The following is a 19,640-nucleotide window of genomic DNA, read 5'->3' as shown; positions in this document are numbered from 1 at the left end:
ACCATGCATTTTTCAAGTGTCCTATGCCAATAAAGTAATTTATATTTCTATAAAGTACGACAAGATGTGTTTTATCAATGCATAATCATATTTTATTCAACATATAAGTCCATTTATCTACCATTTTGAGGGTTGAGTGTAAGAGAGGGCCGACTGCGCCCTAACTTCGCCCTCCTAGGTCAAAATAAAGACAGTCATTTAATTCAATTCAATTTAAATGTAATAATATCTTGAACAGAAAATTTTCGCTCAATAAAATCAATAGATTCTCTTTTTGAGTAAGTATATGGGTGACAGCCTTCAGTGCTACAATGGACGTTTTGTCAACTACAATAGCAAATTTCCCAATTCGAAATTTTAAAATTATCAAATTAATTCTGAATAATACTAGCATATTGTCTTTTAATATTTTAATCTCGGGCCACTCCCGTGTTTCGGATGGACACGTTAATTCGTAGATCCCGACTGCCTAAAAAGCAGTCGTTAGGTCATGCCAGAGGCCCTGAAATTGATCAGTTGCAACCTGAAAACTCTGACACCAGACCTGAGCCAGCCAGGGCACTAGATATTATTTTATCTTTAAATCTAAAACCACAGACAAGAACAAGACAAACCAAAGACATGAAAAGGTGTGTAGAGGTGACGAGCTATAACATGTACCTTCGACTCCCACCTCATGAGACTCAACTGTGACTTTTTTAGGGTGTGGTGGGGGTGAGAGTTTAGTCAGTTGGTCCTCGGCAGCAGGTACCCTCACTTCCAACATTCTCTACACTGGCAATGCAATGCAGAGTGAGAGGGGAAGATGTGTGATAGAGACATTCCCACCCCTAAATCCCTACCACGCCAGCCACTCTTTCACCGTTTGAAGGGTTGAGTGAGGATCATGTTATATCTCGTTACCTAATTGTTCTTCAAAACCTAACTAACCTTTTCCTGACCTGCCTCTAATTTTCAACTAACTTCTCCCTAGCCCTCACCGTAATCCTCACCTCATTTTATTTGATACTGTACCTTCTTTTTAGCCTCACCTAAACATGACTTCAATCTTCTTCTCACTAACTTTTCCCTAGCCTTCAGAATGATTCTAACCTCATTTTATCAGATGCCCTTGATTATACCACATGTTTTATACCACAATGATTAGGTTGCATATACTTACAGCGAGCACAGGCGGCGTGTGAATGTGGATGATGCACTTGAGGTCGGGCCGGGCGGCGTGAATGGCGGCGTGCAGCTGGAAGCCGGCCACATTAACCGAGAAGTTGGTGGTGCCCGCCTCCACCACCGCGCCCTGCATGTCCACCTTCACCAGACTCGACGCCGTCATCTCGTGGTACAGCATGCCCCACGGGTTCACCAGGAAATGTTCCTCGTCCTGGTTCAGTCGAGCCTACACACAAACAACACATGGCATTGGTAAAAAGATACAGGGATGGGCAATTCAGAAGAAAATAATTGTAAAATAGTTTCAATTGTAATCGGCAAATTGAGTAAGATTGTGTAAATTGGCGGTAGAAAATATGTTTTGTGTAATGTAGAAAATATGTTTTGTGTAATGGAGATGTATTATGAATTGGGAAGAAAATAGGCGTAGCTAATGAGATTATTTTGATGTATTTTCCGCTTAGCTGTTTCAATCCAGTGTAAAGATGAAATGTTAAAACAATATTTTGAAAATTTCTATAAATTGAGATATTAGTCTTTGTCATAAGACACAGATAGGAATGTTGTAGCCTACTCTGAAACTATACAAATTAAATACACAAATAACATTTGTAATTCAAGAACCAGAGAAAATAAAACTTAAGAATCTATTCAAGAACTGAAATGCACTAGATGAGTGAAAGATAAGTTATACTGAGACTTATCAGAGTTGATATTTATGAACCTATTCAAGAACTGAACTGTACTAGATGAGTGAAAGATAACTTATACTGAGACTTATCAAAGTTGATAGATATTTATTTATAAGAGTTTAACACTCTTATGAGAGTTATGAATACATTATTTGAATAGTGATGTTCTTCTTTGAGCGTCTTCACACTGTTTTTATGTCAAATCCACTTTATGACTCCAACCACTTGCAGGACTGGAACTGCATTTGCGTGTTGGAGCCAACACATCTTCAGCTGGACAGATGAATATTTTCAAATTAGTAGAATATTTATTAGAATTTAGAATATTCATCAGTACAGCTGAAGATGTGTCGGTTTCAACACGAAACTGCAGTCCTGCAAGTTTCATTAATAAAGTGGATTTGATAACGATGTGTTCCGGATAAAAAAATATTACATGTACTGTAATATTCATGTATTATAATATTAAGAGAGTTATCTGATTGTGAATGAAAAGTTAGATACAGATCTATAAGCAAGAAGAGAAGATGAGGTGACAACTTACGGTGATGTGGTTGTAGATGCTTTGAGCCCAACCATGGAGATCAATCAGCCTGTAGACGGCTGCAAGTTTACACCTCAGAATTTTCTCGCCTTTAGCGTAGCCCATACTTTCAACACCACGAATGTCGTTTATTGGCACCACACAATTAGAACCTGAAACATGTACAAACGTTAGTCATAGCAAATCAATAATCTAGGAAAAATTCTATCTCGAACAAAAATTCATAATGAAAATGGAATATAAATTCATAAAAATCAAATATGAGTACATACGGCCACTGTCAAAAACACAGAACAGGCGTGTGTTCTACGGCCTACAGGCATTTATTCGAGTTCATAAAGGTAACACCATAACCTTCTATTTAATTAAGCTTTGATAAGTATTATAGGTAATAAAGGTAACACCATAACCTTCTATTTAATTAAGTTTTGATAACTATTATAGATTCAATAGTTCTTTCAAAAAATCCAATCAGGATTTTTCAGTCATATGTGAGATTTTTAAGAGTTGATAGAGAAATAAGCTAATAGTGAAATAAAACACACATATATCGTCAAATTTTACAGTTTTATTTGGTACAGGGCCATGGTTTCATGACCACACAGGTCACATTTGACGATATATAAATGTGTGTTTTCATTTCATTATGGAACGGTTCTACAACATCGACAGTGACTTAGTCGAAATAAGCTCAAGATTATCTTGTGAATTCATGATATATGCTTGAGATATTATGGATATAATTTGATGTTTCATGAATAGCATGCTCCAATAAAGATTAATCAATGAGATGAGTATAAAACTAATAGTCAATAACATCTTATTTGTGGGCCTTGATTTTGCATCAATTGCTAATCCATATTAAAATTCAATTCATAGCATTGATAAAAATATTGAAAGTCAGTTGATATCTTTCATTTTGGATTGTATATTTTGAACTGTTAGTTCTCATACGAAGTCCTATGGAGTGAGTTCAAACATCAGCCAACATTTAGAGCTCGACAAAACTTGAGTGTAGCCTATGCCCGACTAGCATTAAACTCTGGAATGCCTTTTGAATGTTTACTACCATAAGACTATCAAATGTTGCAATAGAATGAATGTTCCAAGTTGAGGGTTTGTCGTCGTACAAAAAGGCAAACAAATTCGACATCATTTTCATAATGTCAGATTCTTTATATTCTGTATAAATTAATTCTTTAAAAATAAATTTGCATTAGCCTACTCATGTTCATACACATCACACACAATACATACCGGATGACGCAGGAAAACAATAATTTTTAAATGCTAAATTTGGCATAGCCTAACTGTGAGTCGACAGTTATAGAAATTTTTCAATTTTTGTGAACACATTGCCATTTAGTAATCATGGATAATTGAAAGAAAGCATTGTGAACTGGTATTACGAGTTGATATGAAGATTAACAGCCATTACAGCTGATGATTCATCACTTTCTGTTATGGTTGCCTCTTCTTTCGATTGACAGTCTATAGTTTGCGTGTGAATATGGATATCTGATTTTTGTATTATATTAGGAGAACAATAAATTCCTCATCTATCTATCGATCTAGTTTGGGTAGCATTCACTCCATCGAAATTTCAGTTGATTAAGAACTAGCCCGAGTAGGCAACTTCAGTACGTCCATTTTTCAGTAAGTCTGAATGATGTGCAAGTTCCCCTTTTGCTGTCAGAAAGTTCAGTGTATAAAGTTCCATAATATATCAACTCTAAAATTATTAAAACATTCTGATTAATACCATCATATTGTAATTTAAAGGCAAAACCTGATCCCTAGCCTAGACCTATTCAATCAACTTCTTCCCCTAACCCATTATCACTAATCACTAACTAGTGTGCAAAAGTAAATCAGCCTGCAATGAAGACGAGATGAAGAAAGACCTGACGAACTGAACAGCTCAACTTCTCACGTGTCTCAGTATCTCATTAAATGGTCAATATAGGCAATTGATTAACTGAGTACCTGACGAACTGAGATCCTCCCCACACAAGCTCAAACATTCTATCATTGCTATCCTTCTTTCGATGAATACAATAGTTTTGAAATAGCATTATGATTATCTCAAAATTTCTCGCTTTCTTGAGCCACTCTGTAATAAAACAAATACATCGTATTATACATTAAGTTATACGAATAACATGATTGACTGACTTTTGAACATGTTGGTGGTGTGCAGCCGGCCGCCCTGGATGCCCATCATGTCGGATATCTGCTGCAGGAGGCCGGCCGGGCCACTGCCATCCTTCATCTGCACCTCAATGATGCGCTCCAGCTCCTCCCGGAACAGGCGGCTGTTCATTATCATCTCCACACGTTTTCTCCTCTCCATTTCCCGCATATCCTGACAAACCAACACATCACATTAGCAACACATTTAACCCCCATCATAAAATAAGGAACACATCACATTTCTGTTCAATAATGTTACAAAACCACTCCACCAAGATAGGCCTACTTATAATCACAAATCTGTGAAATATTCCACTAAGATACCCACAATTCAACCCTGCATCGTGATAATGTATTTTCAATCAATCGAGAATTTGAAATACTATATCACTACTGACAGACATAACTCGGCATATTCGAAATCGAAATTAATTTCATAAAGCTAGATTTCAACATAATATTATCAGTATCAGTAAGCGAGTGCTGTACAGTGAAGATATAATTCCATGAATTCTAATGGAACTATTCACATCCAACCCGGGCGAGCGAGTATGAATAGCCCCATTAGAACTTATGGGAAGAATATTCTCACTGTACCGGACACGTTCACTGATACTGATATGTGGGAATTCGCACTGAACTACAACTGACATATACACAAACATGAATCAATCTACTAAGCTACTAATGCAAGATAGGTAGATGAAGGTTGGTACTGCTGAACTACTGTACTGTATTCGATGTTATAAGAACTAAATAAATCAAATGCTAAACTAATGTAATGTACTGTACTAGTTCTTATGTTATAAGAACTAAATAAATTGAATGCTGAACTACTGTACTGTACTCACTGTCCTAAGAAAAAAATAAATTGAAATGTATGAACATTATCCTCTGATCCTGATGTATATCAAGTCCCACTGTACTGTAGAAATGTATAGTAGTACTGTATAGTAGCCGAACGATTTTACTGTACTCACTGTCCTAACAACAAAATAAACTGAAATGTATGATCCTGATGTATATCAAGTCCGTATCATATTACGCCACCAGACTTAGTCACCAGCGGAACACCAAGTTTTCGAGCGAGTCGCGGCCTAATAGGCCTACTTATTGCGCTCATTAGACTAGGGTCGCACCGGGACACCAGATTCTGGCGGTCCGCTGGTGTATCAATGGTCGCCAGCCGGGACACCAGATTCTGGCGGTCCGCTAGTGTCTCAATCGGGTCGCCAGCCCGGCATCCGATTTGCTCTACTCACACGGCTACCAACGGTAAATAAATATGTAATGATGAGACCAACGGTGGCTCTGTAGTGTCCTTCTGACAACCAAGCCTTCTGGCCTAATTGAGCTAATTAGACTCCATTAAGCTAATTTAATCTGGACCTTAATGTATGAATTTAGCAAAGTTAGAGTATTATGATTGGTATCAGATAGAATAAAATATCAATAATTATTCATTCCAAGGCTCTATATTTCTATAGATAGTAACTAACATTCTGATCTGAAAGCATTATCTTATGCTATTGAAGGATGAAGGTTCAATTGAAAACCTATCTCAGAAATCATCACTTTCACTGGCACTTGAAAACTTTGCGAACTTGTGCTTTTGCTAGCATAATTGTTGTTTATTTTCCATAACTATTTATTGACGATAAGAAGATGAACAGAAATTACTGCACCGTATTGTACTGTAAAGAGAGAGTATAGAATGTAATTGTTACATTCTTTACTCTCTGACAGTGAATCGAGAATATTTGAACTGAAATTCATAGTTTAATAAGCAGAGTAATGAGTTGGACAAAAATATATTATGAATAATGAGCAAAATAGTTCAGTGGAGTTCAGATAGTGTTACAAGAATATTCATGTGTCACAGAATGATAAAGTATTCCCTGAACAAAAACACTGTGAGTAAATAAAAACAGTGACAGCAAAAACGAATTGAGTCAACGTTTCAGTGAAGTACAACTGCTGAGTAATTCTTTACTTCTAATTTTGGCAAATAATCATTGGACTATGATTACAATTCATTTTTTTCTAGTAATATATGAATTTGCCTACGTGCAATTATGTACATCAAGAGAGTTACAACAATTTAGAAATGTTACAACAAGAGAAATACAACAATTTCATTTACATTCCATTAAAGAAATTACATTTTGATACAACTAATGACTCGCAGAATCTGTATGTTCACTGAGAAGAAAAATCATGAGAAACAACTATTGGATTTAGATCAATGAGGAAATATCTATTTCAGATACGTAATATCACGTATATAGTTACTAATTGATCTCGAAATAATCATGTTTGATGCAAAGTGAATTAATATGAATCTGATTTTTGAATTATAATTTAAACAAGTGATCTTAGTGAAATAGAGTATTGATAATCCAAAATACTTTTCGAGAACACTATTGACGTTGAAAGACAATTTTGTAGATGCCCCGATTTGATAGTAAGCTTTTTCAAATGTTAGCATGTTAGAAAGATTGATTGGCCTATTTTGACAGTTGTCTAGTTTAGGATGTGATAAAGAAGTACTGTGAGTTGATTGGCAATTGAACAGAATACACAGTGACACAAGTGATTATCCAATTTACGATTTCTCCCATCCCATCTCTCCAGATCATTGTCATCCTATTTGACATCTGACGAGATGAGTTGGAAATCATTCAACTCTACAACTGCTACTTCTTCTATCTCATTTTTATCATCACTCAAATCATAAATGTGAATGTACTTCAAATATGAAAAACTATCAATTTTCATTCCCCGAATAAGTAATATAGTTTACTGACCCAGAGACCCTGATTATTATTCAAACGTTTATAGGCCTAACCCACTAGATGACGCATTAATTAATATACTACCATACTATAGTAAGGTTCATGTTAAAATAGCAGTATTTGATTAACATTGGTGTTGATATTCTTGTCTATCATTCAACAAAGCAGATAGCGCTATCCTTTTCTAGCTCCACAACGTTGCCAGATCGTTTTTCAACAATGAAGAAATATATTTAATTTACACAATTTTTATTCTCAATTTTAAAGAATATGGTTTCTTGATCCATTCCGAATTGCGATGCATTAGCAAACTATTTACATGTTGTGAACAACACAACAACATGCAGTCATTTATTTATGTGAATAAACAATTTTGTTTCACTTACTGACTGGAGATTGCTTTCGGGCGGCAAAAGACAATTTTACACAGTCTATTTTTTATCAATTATTGATATATTTTATATATAGAGTGAGTCATATGTATGGAAACCCTTCAATAAGTTGAAGACTGTTGTAGATATAATACTGTAACTTCCAGGATACGTTATTAGTCGAATACTCCACATTTTGACATATAACTGAATTCCAACCCCTCATAAGGGGGTGACTTAGGGGTTGTAACTCGAATATTTCAAATGTAAACACCCATTGTGTAGTACATAATTTTAAAGACCTTTTTAAAACCAAAAAGATGGCATCAATAAAAATGTTCTATGATACCTGTATCCAAAATGGCGACTGGTTGAAGTTTTTTTTAAATAAATGAGGGGTTGTAACTCAAATATTTCAAATTAAAACACTCATTGTTTGGTACATCATTTTAAAGGCCTTTTCAAAACAAGATGGAAATAATAAAAATATTCTATGATATTTGTATTAAAAATGGCGGCTGATTAAAGTTTCAAGTAAAACTAAAACTTTAATCAGCCGCCATTTTGGATACAAGTAGCATAGAGCATTTTTGTTGATGCCATCTTTTTTGTTTTAAAAAGGCTTTCAAAATTATGTACTACACAATGGGGATACCCTTATGAGGGGATGAAATTCAGTTGTACGTCATAAGGTAGAGTGGTCGACCAATAACTTATCCTGAAAGTTCCAGTATTATATCTAAAACAGTCTCCAACTTATTGAAGGGTTCCCGTACATATGAATCATTCTGTATAATATATTATTCAATTGTGTTTTCTATTTAGGTAGTAGGGTATACTAACAGCGTCGATGTCGGCGGGACGCATCTTGGTCTTTTCGTCATCGTCGTAGACACCGTTGTCAGAGATGCCATTGGTCTGCGGCGGTGGCGCCTCTGATTGGCTCGTGTCCGTCATTCTACTGCGCCTGCGCAGCTCACTCACTCACTCCCCTAAAAACAACACAAACATTTCACTATTATTCACAAACTCATTTCGTGCTATGTACATGTGTACAAGAAAGATTGCATTAAAATTTATTAAAAAAAAAAACAACATTGCAATATAAATTTGTAGTTTTTTTTTGTATAGGCCAACTAAGGACCACAATAATTCACCATTGACCCTAAAGAGACACACTGGGGTGTTTCACACCCCAGGGATTGTTTTCTCTGTCCTGCAGTTGACAATATCAAACAGATGGGAATTTATGCCCAGTCTAAATTAGGTTTGTAGTATTGTCAACTACTCTCCACCACTTCCAGTCAGTAATAGCATTCTACAAGGTCACCAGTTCACCTTGTTCTTCGTTTGGGGTGTCAGACACCCCAGAGTGTATTTTAAGTAGGACTTTTATCAAACACTTTTATTACAAAGATTTACTTGTATTGTCACTACGAATGTGGTATGGGATGATGGATCAGATTGGAATGAATGCTATGATTCTCTACAACTTGAGATTCAAAACAATAAAATGGAGAGACGTGAGTTTTTGATGAAGTTGTCATTGGCAATGATCAAGCCATTCGTTCAAACCGGATTAGGAGCTCCAACACTTAGGTGGAACATACATACTTCTAAAATTAGTATAAATATTGATTAGCAGTGCTTTACTTTTTGATTTTTGTATGCACTTGGAACAAAAATGATTAAGAAATGATGAAGTATGGTCTAAGTACTTGTTTTTTCGTATTTTTCAAAGAAAAAATGCAAAATTAAATTGGGGTGTTCAACACCCCAGTGTGTGTCTACTGTGTTAGCATAAATACTGTGTTAGTCTATTCAAGTGATAATAATGTGAAATATCTGTTCTATTTTTTGTTTTGAAGCATCTAAATTTGAAAATTTACTTTGTGGACATATTAGTGGTCTGAAAATTTTGCGAAGTGAAGAGCTACAAGACTTAACCTATTTCGGACTATGTGTAACCATATCTAAATTGGGGAGAGGAATAGCACAAGGTTACCTTATTTTTCCTCTCCCTATCATTTATATGATGTATACTTATTATATCAATCAATAAAGAATAAAGAAAAGTAAGTGTGTCTCTGTAGGGTTAACCATCATCATTATTATTTATTTACGTTGGTCTCCCGCTTTCGCCTCCAATACGGTTTCATCAACGCATTCTGGACGATTTGTCTTTCTAACGACCAAGTTTAAATTCTGGGTTCTTCTGGGAAAACATTAACTATAAGCTGATTCCGTAGCCCTGCTCTGATAAGTAAATCTGCCTCTATGTTATATTCAATTTGTGTAGTTTTTGATAGAGAAATATTACTGACCACATTACACAGTTATTATGGCTCAAATAACTTATGATAAAATGATAAACTATAGTCCATGAAAACCTTAGTTTGCAGCACGGGGTTTTATGGCCAATGATATTTCTTACGAGAATAGGATCACACTGTTGTCGTTTTTATTTCAATCCTATAGACATAGAGGCTATGCTCTCTCTTCTACTCTTTCTTTTACACAACTAGCTCACAGGCTTTCTGGAATCTGGCTTCTGTGAAATCTTGCAGCACTATAGGCCTACTCCTTAACAGCATGCTGGAATCGAAGGTTGCACAGGCTTATAGGTGGGATAAATACTAACGAAGTAAGCTCTTTTCATTTTGACATTTATGAGTCCAAAGTCGCATTTCTATATCAATGAAAACTCGCGATCCGTGGATTTAAATGGATCTATAGTATTAAATGTGCTCCAAACAACTTTCGAGCTTTACTACAATCATTTTCCAACATTAGTTATAGTATATATTGAAATCATATTGAAATCTTGATGATTGCATGAACGAATTTTCAAATATTATTTTGGAAAAAACAGAATTTTTGTAAGGAATCTCCAATAAACCCTTTTGATACAATCTTATTCATGTGATAGTGATACAAATTAATCAAAGTTGACCACCAAGTGAACAATAATTGTCCCAAGTATGTGAACAATTTTAATAGGTGCACTGATTACCAAACATCAAGACATGTAAATGCCTGCCTCATATATGAACGGTGCACGGTTAGAATAGTAGGTTATAAGACTCGACTCTCCAGTAGCGTTTGATTGGCCGTGCCTATGCCTAGGAATGTGGCCTGTGGGACTATTTCTGATTCCATGGCATGACCTGTGAGTCATCCTTCAATTAATGAACGGCGCTTCCATTGTACCCGGCACGTAGGCCTACGCCACGTTCATTCAATTCGGCCTACTGCCACTGCAGGCTACTGTTCAGTCTTCACAAAAGCACCCCCAAAAACTTTCCATTTCCAAGTCAATCCGAAAGCTGCAAACGGGACAGTCGAGTCATAATAGCTTACTGACTTACAGCTCTTGATTATTTTCTATTTATTCACTTACCAACAAATAAGTGAAATAGTAAACATACAGACCTAAACCATAGACTAGATGAACTACTTCAAAAAACTTGGAATTCTCCCACTCCCTAGCCTATATATTCTGGAAACAATCTGCTTTAAAAAAAAACACATAAATGAATTTAATACAGGAGAAACATTTCACCAATATTCGACCAGATATAGAAATAATTTAAGAGATGATGCACACCGAAGTACTAGGTATCAGTGAGGGGTAAGGAGTTCAGGTATCCGGATGTACAACTTATTGCCATCTCACATAAAAGAAAAGTCAGGTAAAGATTTCAGATTTTTATTGAAAAAAGAGCTGCTATCCATATGTGCTTACTAAGTGGAGGAATATAAAGATTTTTACAAACCTCAAGAAGATAGATAACATGTTGCTGTTTGATTAATGACAAATTGACATATCCTTATACCCCTTTTACAGGTGGTCGGTGGATGAAATAATAATAATAAAAACCGTCTATGTTTATTGTAATTGTGTCTTGAATCTATACCTAAATCAAAACTTATCTTCTTCCTAATAATTCTATTCTACTCTATTCGTTGATATAGATGGTTAAATATGGGGTTTCATCAGGTTCGAACAGGGAATAGTTTCTGAATTGGATAAATAGAAAAACATTTATAACGCAGGTTTACGAGAAGTAAACAAAAACAGACTTGTTTCCGGTTGCACAAAAGCATATTTAATGCCACCAGAGAAACGGAAGACGTCTACAATCAGCACTTAATCACGGTTGAATTTTATGAAATGTTTGTGCAATCAGACCATTATTTCTGAAATTCCAGACCGTTAGTGGTTTACTTCGGTTCGTTTAGCTGATGAGTATGAGCATTTATTTCATTATTGGACAATTATTTATTAGTGAAGCTCTAAAAATCTGAAGATGACCATTTTACAAGATATCTGAAGATGACCATTTTACAAGATATCTGAAGAGATCATGAAAAATGGAAACGGATATCATGAACATGATGAATGATTTATGAAAAACTGAAGGTTCCCGAACCTAGTACAAAACTCCTCTTCTTCAGATATTGGTTGTCTGAATAAGACAACCACTTCTTCAAGTGGTTTCTAACGTATCATTGTAGATACACTTTAATCAAGTGTTTGATAAAACTGATTTCTTTGCAGGTGTTTGCTAGAGCTGTATTAAATACCGTAAATTTTACATTTAGGAGATGCAGACCTCCATGAAGTGACATTATCATCATAAAACAGTGATGAGCAAATTACATTTCAAGTAAGATAGAGCTAATGTCAAAAAGAACGATTTAAAAATTATTGTAACTCGTGCAGAACTGTAATAACTAGGCAAAATAAGGAATAACTGAAATCAATTCAACCTGTTCCCAATAATCATAACATAGTAATAGCCGTAATAAGAGTATGCACAAAATCATAATCCAATGTTCTTGCATATTCTCAAGTGTTATCACAGACAAGAAGAGCTGTTGTATGCTTGTATCTGTGGAGTCATGCATACCGGAAAGTATTTTTTCACGGGCAACGACAGGTACGAACAAAAACCCTATAATCAACATAGAAACTTGAATCGCAGATGAGATATTAAGCACTAATTTATAGACAGGATTCATGTGTGTAGAACAAACACATTATACTCCTGTCACAACCGGATGATCAAGAAATAAGGTTTTTAGCAAGTTCATCGATACAGTAATTGATTGATTGTTCAGGAATTCATAATTCTTTCGTAATAGCTTTCCGTCTTTTCAGTAGGTATTGATGAAATAATGGTACTCATCAATACCATTATCAAGTGGTACAGTAATTCTGATTGTCTTCGAGTATTTGAATAAATTCCACGATATAAATGCATATAACGTTAGATGAAATGAATGTTCTCCAACAAAAGCAGAAGTGTTTTGGCAGCGCGCGGCAGAGGTCGATGGAAATGAAAATTTTCCTTCAAATGCGATCGAGTTAACTAAAATTAATATAATTTCGTTTAGTATTCTGAATATTTAGGATCGATTACTATAGAATGTGATTTTTGAAATAAGCCAATATTTGTGGTAAATTGGGTTTTGTCATTGAAATTCATATTTGAATGGACCTAATCAGATTTAACGGTCAGAGTTCTCACAAACTCAGGTGAAACTTGAAAGTGAAGTTTTCAATCACAATGCATCAAGTACAGAACAAAAACTATCTATAGAAATATAAATTCAATGGAAAGGAGAAAATTCAAGTTCATTAATCATGTGGTTCTAAAATAGTTCTGCCACATATGTCTAGTTCCAAAATATTTCTTCCACATACTTCCTCCATTCAAAATCAATTTTACAGCCTTATAATAATTGGAAAGTCAATTAATCAGAAATTAATTTGAAAAATATGGTGTCAGATTGTTATGGGCATGTGAATCAGGCCAGTGAGCTTGATCCAACAATGGCGGCGGCGATTACTCACCAGTAAAAAGAGAGAAGGTCTTTTATCGATTCATAAAACTATAGGAGAGACAGCGTCACCCTGCTTTTTAGGGCACTAATTGCTTACTTCCGGGAACACAGGATTCTATCCACTCTCTCCACCATCACCTCCAGCTCCACCACCACCTCCACCACGATGCACTCTCAGCCCCAGACGAGCACTTTTGTTTCAAAGCCATAACTGCTTTATTGTTTTTGACCTTCAAACTCTGGCAATCAGTCAACCGTTTCTCTCATTCTCGGCTCAAATCAACAATGCTCTGATGTGTTTTCAAAATCTAACACAAAACACAGGTTTGATAGTTTGAGTGAATTTGAATGAATTCAAAGCTTGGATCTGTTGGATATACAGTACTTCAATTTCACGGTCAAGATAATTTGACGGTCACCTCTTCAGAGACGTAAGGGCGACTAGGTGTCGAGTTAAGTGTGGAATGTGACACATTAATAATTGTAAGTTTCTACTGGAGAAATTTTATCCTCCAGCTCTCCCTTCAACGCATTTGGAATTTACAAGTTTAGCTCCATCCTACACAATATAAAACACATCCTATATATTTGTTTGTATTATTTATTTTTTCAAGTAATTATTTCTACATAGTCTATGTAGACTATCTATTCTAAATTGAGGTTTCAGGTAGTTTTGGGCGAATGCCTTTTGTTTCTACCTGAAATGTTTGTATTGTATAGAAATAAATTGAATGAAATATTCTAACTGCTTTTGATATGTCGACCAATATACATTTTTTCACGATTGGAATTGGAAAATGCGCTAATAGAATAATTTCTAAATTCAAATAAAGTGATCAAGACACTAGTCCCTCTACCTAATAGCTTATAACTCAAACTCTCAGTCTTTTCGGGACTGTATCCAAAGAATACAGTACTTTTCTAACCCTGTTTGTATTAGTAGGTGATCGATCATAGGCTTGTTATGGGGATGCTACTTGTGGAAATATGGAAAGAATTGTGGAATGCTACTTGTGGAAATAATTATTGATATGGCCCAAGAAATAAGGTAATAACAAAGTGACGTCATGAGTGTTGATGACGTCACGACCCGCTGCACATTGAATGTGTGATGATATCGCCGGAAGCGCAAACGCCTCCCCTCCCCCTCACCGACACCGCCGACAGTGTTGCCAATTGGACACATCAAATATTCATGAATGAATTAATAATTCACGGGTCCGTATAGTAGCAGATAGCAGGCATATGGATGGAGTAACAGTAGACTGTGTTGTTATAGTGGCTATCGCCACGACAGAATGTGGAGTCTTCTATACAATGAATAAAGTACAGTAGTTGATAACGCAAGCAGTGATTATAATATAAAGTAATAAAATTGAACATTTTCTATCAATGATTGAGCTATCAATATTATTACGCTTCAATAAGTTACAACTCATAATTATTATTGTGTGCCAATTACTCTAATCAATTTTACAATTCCATTCCTACTAATGACAGTTTTCAATAATATTGATATTTTGTAAATAAAATTATTCAAAATCACTGTTACTAAATACATCTTTGGAAACAAAATTTGAGGCTGTCTGATAAGTAATATCTTTTCCAAGGAGATAGGCCACAAATGACAGAATGTAGTGAAGTACGAAGCATAGGAAGAGGTTGACCAAACAGTTATCGTTATTATGTGATATCTCAGATTACATAAGAAGCGTTGTATCTGTTTTCCCGTTGGTAGGATCTAGGATGATTACTTGAGGCCTGCTCCACTGATAAACATTAGCCAGCGACTTCAAACCCACTTATAATAATTGTAATCTTAACATAATAATATTCGTATGACTTTTATTGGTGGGGAGTTCCTGACGGAAGTTCCACCTCGCCTCAATATATCATTTGAGCCGTCAATGGGCCTTACGACTGTCATACTTCAGCCGGGACCGACAATTACTGTGCCCATCCGATAACACGGGAGTGACCTGTTCAAAAACTTTTGGCTCTGAGTGGGGTTTGAGCCCGGGATCTCTAGGTTGCTAAGCAAGCACTCTATCCACTAGACCACGAATCACTCCAGTGATTACATAATGCCCTCCCTTTATCCAAAAAAAGTCTTAGCCACAGGTAGACATTATCCTCAGCAATAAATTAAAACAAAATTGTACATACTCTGTAGTGTACAGTGCAGAGATTAGGGTAGATGGGAAGTAGTAGCGTCTCCTTCAGAGAGGTGAAGGGTGATGAGATGGCTATACTACCGTTTAAAAATAAAAAGTAGAACTGGAAAAGCAGATCGAAAAATTAATTGTGGGATTCAGCGACTACTGAAACAGAATAATCAAATGTTTGATAAGGCATGCCAATACGTAATCGAGAATAATTCACTTTCTTGGTCAGCATTATCACACAAGGAGCCACTCCTCAGGTTAAGCCGGTAGGGATGAGGAGATTATTTCCATATAATTCAGCTCCTTATTGAAATTCCCATCGGTTCGCCCCCCACACTAGGAGGATGCACAATAATACAACGTGTTCAAATTCGAAACGGAAGCTAGTTGAAACAGTAATGTACGAGAATAGAGTGTGTGTAATATTTTCTGGAATTCACCCAAGTAGCTGTCTGGATCAGCCCACATAACCAATAAAACTAATCGCTAGTTCCAGAACGCCAAGCCTGCTCATTCACAAGCATGTGTATGTAAATAAATAGAATATCAAAAAGGATTCGTTCAATAGAAAATTAATGCAATCCATTGAACACGTTTTGATTATTCAAAATTATCTCCACTTATTGGTGCTAAAATCAAATAAATATTATACATACCGAGGATACCGTACATTGATGAATATCAAAGCCTCACATCTTGAAGTCCTTCTTAGTTTGAAAGAACTAAGATCCATCATTTTATAACCATACTCGTTTATCTGAGTATTGAAGAGCGTTAATTTTATTTTGAAAAGTGAAAGTGACATAACCAACATTTTGATTTGGACAGTATATAAATTGGGAATGGGACAGTTTTGGGCATAAGCCTGTCGTGCCTTTCCTCATGTTAAGTATTTGTACACAATGTGATAAATAAATCATCTTCCATTAACAAATTTGCTTGAGAATATATTGTATGGATGAATATATTTATTAAAAAGAGAATTTCAAGAGATGAGAACTACAATCATTATACTTCACTTTGAGAGCCAATTAAATTGAAAGAATATTAATTGTCATTATTCATTCAAACTTTTGAGCAAATAGGAAGTTCCAAGTTTTTTCAAATCTATTTAAAATTAGTAGTAAGTTACCTCAAACTTTTCAACGCAATCCTCCAAATCAGTATAATATGATGTCCGTATCATTCGTCTTACCTGAAAAGAGAAGAAACCCCAATTAATTCATCATTCAATTGCAAAATGAGCCATGAAAAGTATTGTAAAATTATAACTAAAAACTGCATTACAAAAAATCAACAATATTTTTTTCAACTATTTTGTCATTTTTTCCATTAATCTCTCCAATAAATAATTATTACCTAATGTCAGTGGTAAGAAGGCAGCGATTTCTCTCCACCAAGGACAGACGGGCTACACAAATATCTATTTTGCGGTCTACGTCTAACACTTCCCACGTGCTACTTGATAAACAAGTCACAAAAAATAATATTATTTGTCAGCCATATCAATGGCATAGTAGGAATTAAGACCATATCCAAACAAAGTACAGTATTTGCAAAATATACTCGTAGTTTTTAACTTGATAAATGTTAACATAAGTTACGATTTTTATGAACCAGGATAGCCTATACAATAGAAAAAGAACAGATTCTATTGATTCTATGATTTTGACCACAAGATCAGTCAATAGTTGTGTAGGATACTTGTGAAATTTATTTAGTCATTTGAATAAAATGACTCCATCAGATAAAATCATTGAAAAATGTCAAGATAGATAACACAAAATAGGCCTAATGCTGACTCAGTTTCTTGTAGTTGTTGTTAAACACTTAGAAAAATTATTAATTCTACTTGATTTGAAAGATATATGATTGATCAAGATAGCAACAGTATCTTTGATTCAACAAAGTTGCCTTTGGGGATTATAGAAACATTCAGCTATATGGTTGATCAACTACATATAGTATCAGAGAGAAATTAGATCTTCCCTTCTCTCTGATAGTATGATCAACAGAGTAGGTCTATTGTTTATTGAATGAAAAAGACTAAGAAATTGTCAAAAAACCACTGATTTATTGATAATTAGAAAGACCGGTTTCGGTTATTACACCATTGTCAATTTCTGATAAACTAAAACAGAGTTTTAGATAAATCAGTGGTTTTTTGACAATTTCTTAGTCTTTTTCATTCAAAATGAATAATTACCAGAATATCAACTTCTCAACTACACAAAAAGTTTATTGTTTATTCTTAATAATACACGTCAAAAATCGATCGTTATTGGTAAAGAAATCCTACTTCCTACGTACCAGAAGAAAAAAATTATGATTTGTTCAATGACAACAAACATAATAATATTCTTACGAGTGCAAAGAACAAATTTTAATTTACACATCTGTGCAAATGTATAATGTATCTCCTTGCCCTCTGTAATGAAGTTAGTATTCCCTATCTGTTTAAACTAGGAGTATATATCTATCTGTCTACTCTGTTAATTGCCAAAGACGATGTGATACTCTATTAGTTTCTATAATATTGCCTATCTGTAGAAACGCATTACTGTAATCGAAGTCTAAGCTCTAAGACCTGAGCCATGGTTGAAGGCGTGGATAGACTTGTAATGCCAACGGCAGACATACCAGAAACCACGCAATAATTATCAAGACAGACTAACAAAAGAAGAAAATCGTTGACTGAAGGAGGCGGTGAAAGTAGATTCGGAGACTTGGAGAGGCAGAGGATCGAGGATTGGAGGATGGACCGGTTTCAACTCAAGCACAAGCTACATTACTGGAGCCAGTTGCCTGCTATGTGCTAACAGAGTTATCTGGTCGCATCCCAAATCGGCTCAAGCCACTTGTTATCGATGTCAACTCATGTAATTCCCATCCAATACGCTCATTTCTGGAAGATTACAACTGTTAAGGAAGTAGGAAAGAAAAGGACTATTATAACCTACTGATATGAGATGAGTACTATAATAACCTACAACCATAATACGATCAGCAAATCCTTAAGTTGTGAAGTGATACATGTAGTGATCTAAATCTGAATATATTCGTTGTGAAGGAAGATTCTTGAATCGAAGAGTGTGGAAAGTGTTTAATTTTATGGGGAAACAGAATATTGATTCTTTGCCAATATTGCTCAACTCTCCTCTGCTAGAATATGTAGACTGCAGATAAAAAACAAACATTTTATGGGTACAAATTTGGAATCAGATTATCAGGTCACTAACATTTTTATTATCATTTTGTAACTAGTTCGATTGAAAGAGCTGTCAAGGAAGTTTGCTTGAAGAGTGTGGGAAGTTTGGAATTTTTAGCAGTCTTTGTCAAAAAATCAATTTTTTATTCTCTTCCAACAAAACACGAACTTATAATCATGGATCATTAAAAATTGCAGGAGCACAATCAGGAAAATATTCTAGGATTATTGATAAATTTCGATTCATTGTATTTTCTCAAATGGTTTACTGAACTAGTCTGGAATCAATGCAGAATTCTAGCATCCATGATAGTGGTTGAGCAGATTGTTAATTTATAATACCTAAAGCCGCGTTCACACAAGAATTTTCATCTGAGTATTTTCAACGAATTGTGGCAAATCGTAACTAATTTTTTAATAGTCACAGCAACAGCTTGTCGTCAACTTGTGAAAATCCTTGTTTTCAACAAAATCGTTGTTCCCCACTCAGTATGGGATACGCTGATAAAGTTGCCAACAAATTTCCCCCTCTACAAGACCACGCCGACTACGCTCTCTGGACAAAAAATTGACAATTTTTGTTGTTTGCTCTACATTTGATCAGCAACTTATTTTCTAATTCAACATTTTTTTGTAGAAAAGTATTTGTGGACAA

At 35.2% G+C, this 19,640-nt stretch overlaps 1 protein-coding gene across 15 annotated transcripts in view; it reads right to left on the bottom strand.

Moving 5' to 3' along the window:
* Positions 1-19,640, bottom strand: part of LOC111045314 (protein hu-li tai shao) — a 107,789-nt gene that overhangs the window by 31,456 nt on the left and 56,693 nt on the right. For 12 of the 15 annotated variants that reach the window (XM_039426321.1, XM_039426323.1, XM_039426310.1 and 9 more), the window contains exons 3-6: positions 8,606-8,754; positions 4,579-4,768; positions 2,404-2,555; positions 1,163-1,393 (exon numbers count right to left, since the gene is read on the bottom strand). In XM_039426321.1, coding sequence (XP_039282255.1) covers positions 1,163-1,393; positions 2,404-2,555; positions 4,579-4,768; positions 8,606-8,719 — 687 coding nt within the window. In that variant the 5' untranslated portion in view covers positions 8,720-8,754. Of the gene's footprint in view, positions 1-1,162; positions 1,394-2,403; positions 2,556-4,578; positions 4,769-8,605; positions 8,755-16,909; positions 16,973-19,640 lie in introns of all 15 variants that reach the window. The other 3 variants (XM_039426312.1, XM_039426311.1, XM_039426315.1) reach the window with 1 other exon arrangement.

Source organism: Nilaparvata lugens, chromosome 4 (assembly GCF_014356525.2).
Source record: "Nilaparvata lugens isolate BPH chromosome 4, ASM1435652v1, whole genome shotgun sequence".
NCBI lineage: Eukaryota > Metazoa > Arthropoda > Insecta > Hemiptera > Delphacidae > Nilaparvata > Nilaparvata lugens.
This window is presented reverse-complemented; position numbering and strand designations above follow the sequence as displayed.